Raw genomic sequence first — 5,663 nt, 5'->3', positions numbered from 1 at the left:
AACTCACAGGCCAAGGACAAGAATAAGATAAGGGTCAGAAAAGCTTTTACTTTATTGCTGCCAATGTGACCCAGACCTCTGTTTCACTCGCCAGATACACCTAAGCCTGGCAGTGATGTTAATAACTGAAAAAGACCCCAGAGCAAGAGCATCCAGGTTTGCAGGTGCAGGACAGAGTCACTGTTCCACCAACAGAAGCCACATAGAAACACAAAATTGTCTGCTGACTCCACAGGACTCCGTCTGTCTGTCCCCACTGTCCCATTGTTCTCCCTGCAGGGTCCACCTCACTGCACGTCACTCTGTTCCTAGCCATGAGCCCTGAGACCCCAGGTGAGAGATGTGTCCCAAGCCTTCCATGTCTTCAAATCATAAGCCACATTCTCTACTTATGGCCAGCAAAAACAAAGTCTGGGTGCCTGGCCATACACACAACGCGCAGTACACTTAGAGCAGGCATAGGTAGCAAAGGAGATACCCTCGGGCTGCCTTCTGGCTCTGAGTGTATCTACGAGCTCACGGCAAATATGGGAAAATCTCTCTACAGAGATGTAACCTGACTCATCATAGCACTGCAGAGGAACAGGGTACTGTTCCACACTCAGCTTCCTCAAGTTGGCTGTGTGGTGCAAAAGGTCCTTCAGGATGGGCATGGAGAAGTCATTGTCATACAGGTTTAACTTAGTGAGCTGTGAGCACTGGCTGATGGCAGGGATGAGAACAGAGAGGTGATAGTCCTTCATCCAACAGCACTGCAAGTCCAGGGACTGCAGAGTGTCTGCCACCTTCTCTAACAGAGCTTGGAGAGGTGTCAGATATGAGATCAATAACACCACACCACTCATGTCCAGATGTTTTAGCTGACAGAGGCTGTGACTCAAGGGGAAGTAATCCAAGTCGCACTGTGACAGATGGAAGCCAGTGGTGCTGAGAGTCTCCAAGGGGGTTGTCAGGCACCTAGGAACAGACAAAGGGATTGGCTCAGAGAAAAGGTTTGAGGCTGTGTATCACGAGGGTTTATATGAAGGAAGACGGGGCACACGTCTCAAGGCCAGTTAGACTATATGAACGATGAGTGTGCCCGGATGCTACATAGGAAGTCTACTAAATCAAGTCACACCCACAACTTTCACCATTATTGTTCCCAGTGACTGGCAGGGAACCATGTACCCACTCTTCAAATTAAAGATTAGCTCTGGTGGCTGACCCAGCTCTCCACCTTGCTTACCTGAGTAACTGTTCCATGTGGTTTCTCAGAAAATAGACCCCAATTAAGAAGAGATGTTGCAGACAGTTAAACTTGGAGAACTGAGAAATCAATGTCCTGGCACACTCCTCTTCTATGAATATTGCTCTGTTGCCAAATCTCAAAGTGTTCTTGATAAAAGTCAGGGAGAGTTTGTGAAGACTTCTCATCTGGCCGAGGCAGGGAGTGAAACATTCCAGGGTGGACATATCATTCACCAAGTACAGGTCCAGTTCTTCAATGTGCTGCGGCTGGAAATTCAAGAGCGCTTTGATAGTGCATGCGGGCATTACCTTGATCTTCATCTTCGTACAGAGGATCTGGAGGGAGTCTTTTCTCTGCTGGGCCCACTGCAGGAAGCATGCCTGTTCTTCCCTCATGTTGGGCCAAAGGCAGAGTTCAACTATGACCTTCAGACGCCTCCTCAGTGCGTACCTGGGAAGAACCTTCACTACTTGCTTCTCTTCCACAGTCTCTGCAGAGCCCTCCCCACCCTCTGTTCCGGTCCATATTCTCCAGAAGTCATAGCACACTTGCCTCAGGTCGAGCACCTGAAGTTGCTCCCTCCTGTGGGCAGAACGTGCAAAGTGTCAGCAGACATGATAGCCCAACACTGAGCCAACTTACAATACACATCCCTAATGTCAGCTCTTCACTCCTGGCCAGGTATGTGTTTCTTCAGCACCGCCTGTCCAGTGGAGGAACTCAGGTGTGCTATGAACATTTTCCCTGAGCTGCATATGCAGACCTGACTACTTTCCTTCCATTAAGATACTTTATATCCACTGAGTTTCATTATTAGTGTTTGTAGGATGCCTGGGAGAGACGCAATCAATCCACAGTGGCTACATTTACTCTAAGCTCTATTCCATACTCAACTGTCTTTACTATAAGCAAACCATAGCTTAAGACCCCTGCATCCCGACATGATGATCCCAGCAGAAGCCTCTGACCCACTTACAAGGCCATTCTCCTAACCCTGTGGTCTCTTCAGTGTGCCCCATGTGCTCCAGGCTAGCAGACTTGGTTACTGCTCACCTGGGGTGAAACCTTCTGTCCAGATACGTGTCTATGCCATCAAGCAGAGCCAGGAAGGTTTCCAAGTTGGGAGACTTCATCAAAGTCCCCACAGGGAGGCAGGGGAAAGGCCAGGCTTCCACCATTGCCTTCACAATCCTAGCGTGTCTGTCCTGGAAGGCGTCCTTGAAGAGGCCTGGGAAGAGCTCCGTGGGCAGTTTCTCCAGAGCAGAGATGGCCAAGGCCTCATTTCTCAGCAGAGCCTTCCGTGCCAGCTGCATGAGTGTGGGTGGGGTCTGCACGCTCATCATGAAGGGTTTTCAGGCAGAAGGCTCCTGAGCAAGCATTCCGGGGAAAACATACTTTCAGGATAAAGTTTAGAAATCTCCCTCACCTAGCACAGTAACCACTCAAGGTAGAACTTATTCCCCCAGCAATGGTAGAAACATCGATTTCAACCATTGTCCTTCCTGGTGATGTAAAGTCAGACTTCCTCACCACCAGCATGGCAGCCTCTCTAGCCCCTGAATGGGCACAAACCTCAAAATACCTTGTGTGGAGCCGGGTGGTGGTGGCGCACGCCTTTAATCCCAGCACTCGGGAGGCAGAGACAGGCGGATCTCTGTGAGTTCGAGGCCAGCCTGGTCTACAAGAGCTAGTGCCAGGACAGGCTCCAAAGCTACAGAGAAACCCTGTCTCGAAAAAACAAAAAAAAAGCCGGGCGGTGGTGGCGCACGCCTTTAATCCCAGCACTCGGGAGGCAGAGGCAGGCGGATCTCTGTGAGTTCGAGACCAGCCTGGTCTACAGAGCTAGTTCCAGGACAGGCTCCAAAGCCACAGAGAAACCCTGTCTCGAAAAAAACCAAAAAAAAAAAAAAAAAAAAAGAAAAAACAACAACAAAAAAAACCAAACAAACAAAAAAACAAAAACCTTGTGTGTCCCTTGTTCCCAGTAACAACATCAAAAACCCTTGTATTGTGTTCAATGTTTAGCTTAATTCCTACCAAGGAGGATTATGGCAGTGGGTTCCTCCAGTTTTCTGGGCACCCTGTGTCAGAGCCAGACCACATCTAAAACAGCAAAGTTCTTTAATAAGAGCTTTATAGTCCTTTGATAAGGATGCAAACTAAAGCCCAAGTCAAGATTGAAGGTGCAATCGCAGTTCCTGCTGCTGTGAGTCTCAAGCAGAACTTCCCAGGAATCAAAGATATGTGATCCAAAGGTCTACAAGTGCTCTTATTCCAAAAAAAAACCCCAAAAGCGATCATTTGAGCCATGAGCAGTGGTGGTGCACGCCTTTAATCCCAGCACTCAGGACTCAGAGGCAGGCGGACCTCTGTGAGTTCAAGGCCAGCCTGGTCTACAAGAGCTAGTTCCAGGAAAGGCTCCAAAGCTATGGAGAAACCTTTGTCTTGAACCCCCCCCTCCAAAAAAATAAATAAAACAAATAAAAGCAAGCATTTGAATGGGCCACAGTATGAGGGAATGCGCTGGTAACCTCAGCACCCTGAGTCAGGAGGACCTTCATCTCCAGCCTAGCCAGAGCTATAGGGACAGTTTTAAGACAGCTTGAACAACACAGGAAAACCTTCTTCTCAAAACAATCATCAACCATAATGAAACCAGGAGCTATTGTAGATCAACATCTGAGATTCAGGTAAAACTTCATCTAGAACCAAACCCATTGTCTTCAATGTGTTCATCTGACGAGACAGAAATAAAAGTTTCCAGTCCCTTCTTCGGTCTAAAGGTCCTGATATTGTAAGACTTTAAGACAATCCTGAAGCCATTTCTGACAATTCTGAATCCTCTCAGCCTCTGTGCCACAGTGCTTCCCCTCCTCCCCTGGGAACCAAGGACCTAACAGCTACACTCGCACGAACTCAGTTCCTAAACAATTACCCATATACAGATGTTTTGATTCGGTCCCCTGGGAAACGGGGTCAAAATGACTTCTTACCTCATCTGATCTGGCAACAGCTCTCCAGCCAATTATTGGTAACAGCCCTTTCGAATAAGCCAATCAGACCCCCCCTTGCTTCTATGGCCCCTTTAAAAGTAGACTGTACCAGCTATTCGGGGTCTCTTGGCTTCCCTAATGCTGAGGGACCCTGTCAGGCCTTTGCATCGGCTGTGGTGGGTGAGGTGGTCTCTGTGGGCGACTCCTCCTCAGTGTTTGGACGCTAGAGTCCAACAATATCAAACCACAGGAGTCCACATGGGACATCCACTCACCACTTCTGAGCACTGATGACAGGTTGGTCTCTTTATCCCAGCCAAGTCAGGCAGTTCCTTTAGGCTCCAGGTCTCTGAGTATGTCCGGTGGATCTCCTGAAGCCTTTTGTTTGGTTGGTTTTTTTAATTTTGGTTTTTCGAGATAGGGTTTCTTTCTCCGCAGCACGTTAGTGTGTCCTGGCTGTCCTTGCACTCTAGCCCGCCCCACCCCTGCCTCCGCGCTGGGATTAAAGGCGTGAGCCAACACCACTTCCCTATTTCAGTCCCACCTTCCAACCCAACACTGCTATTTGATTAGATGGTTCAATCTCTGTCATTTTAATTCTGCAGAAAACATTCAATCATATTATTGATTTGAATTAGAACTCCTTGAGAAAACACCCCCACTGCCTTTCAAAAGTCTTGGATTAAACACAAATATTCCACTTGTTAATTAACTACACAACACTGAGTTTGTTGGTTTTTTTTTTTTTTGTTTTTGTTTTTTGAGACAGGGTTTCTCTGTGGTTTTGGAGCCTGTCCTGGAACTAGCTCTTGTAGACCAGGCTGGTCTCAAACTCACAGAGATCCGCCTGCCTCTGCCTCCCGAGTGCTGGGATTAAAGGCGTGCGCCACCACCGCCCGGCTTGATTTCTTCTTTTATTTGCTTATTTATTACTCAGTTTTGAATTTGTTGCACAGACTGTATCTTGCTCTGAAGCTGAGATTGTTTTGGCACTTTAACTCCTAGGAATCCTCCTGCCTCAGCATCTTTGCTAGGATTTCTCTAATGAATCACCAAACTTTGCTGAATTTGATTCATGAGACCAAAGTCAGTCTGGGTTTGACTTAGATTGGGATTTAGTATATTGTTGATAACAGTCATAAAAATAATTCAAAAATGTTTTTGTCAATGGACCTGGGAAAACACTTACTTGTCAGTCAGGAATATGTTCAGGAGCTCAAGGCCTGAACTGGATGCTCTGTGTCAATAAACTGAAATAGCAGCTACTCAAAAGGGTGAGGCAGGAGGATAGCTTGCATGCATTAATACGGTGGTCAGGGTGTTGGGGATGTACTCAGTTCCTAGAGAGCTGCCCAGTGTACACTGAGTCTTCTTCCCACCACTAACTGCACCAGACGTGCTAGGGCATGCCTGAGCCTCAGAGTTCAAGGGCTGGAGGC

The 5,663-nt window shown here is 47.6% G+C and overlaps 1 protein-coding gene across 1 annotated transcript; it reads right to left on the bottom strand.

The window, feature by feature from the left end:
• Positions 1-389: 389 nt before the first annotated feature.
• LOC142832977 (oogenesin-1-like) lies at positions 390-2,571 on the bottom strand. The gene is made up of 3 exons (XM_075943871.1): positions 2,285-2,571; positions 1,229-1,813; positions 390-957 (listed from the first exon to the last, which is right to left on the bottom strand). Exons 1-3 carry the CDS (start codon positions 2,569-2,571, stop codon positions 390-392), a joined length of 1,440 nt encoding a protein of 479 aa, XP_075799986.1.
• Positions 2,572-5,663: the final 3,092 nt, after the last annotated feature.

The sequence above is a fragment of the Microtus pennsylvanicus genome, chromosome 12 (genome assembly GCF_037038515.1).
Source record: "Microtus pennsylvanicus isolate mMicPen1 chromosome 12, mMicPen1.hap1, whole genome shotgun sequence".
NCBI lineage: Eukaryota > Metazoa > Chordata > Mammalia > Rodentia > Cricetidae > Microtus > Microtus pennsylvanicus.
The sequence above is the reverse complement of the archived record's forward strand: the minus strand, read 5'-3'. Positions and strand labels throughout refer to the sequence as shown.

Coding starts and splice junctions, on each gene's coding strand:
- LOC142832977 (XM_075943871.1), bottom strand. CDS start 2,571: ATGAGCGTGCAGACCCCACCCACACTCATGCAGCTGGCACGGAAGGCT. Junction 1,814..2,284: donor GACAGAAGGTTTCACCCCAG/GTGAGCAGTAAC, acceptor TTCTGCCCACAG/GAGGGAGCAACTTCAGGTGC. Junction 958..1,228: donor CACATGGAACAGTTACTCAG/GTAAGCAAGGTG, acceptor GTCTGTTCCTAG/GTGCCTGACAACCCCCTTGG.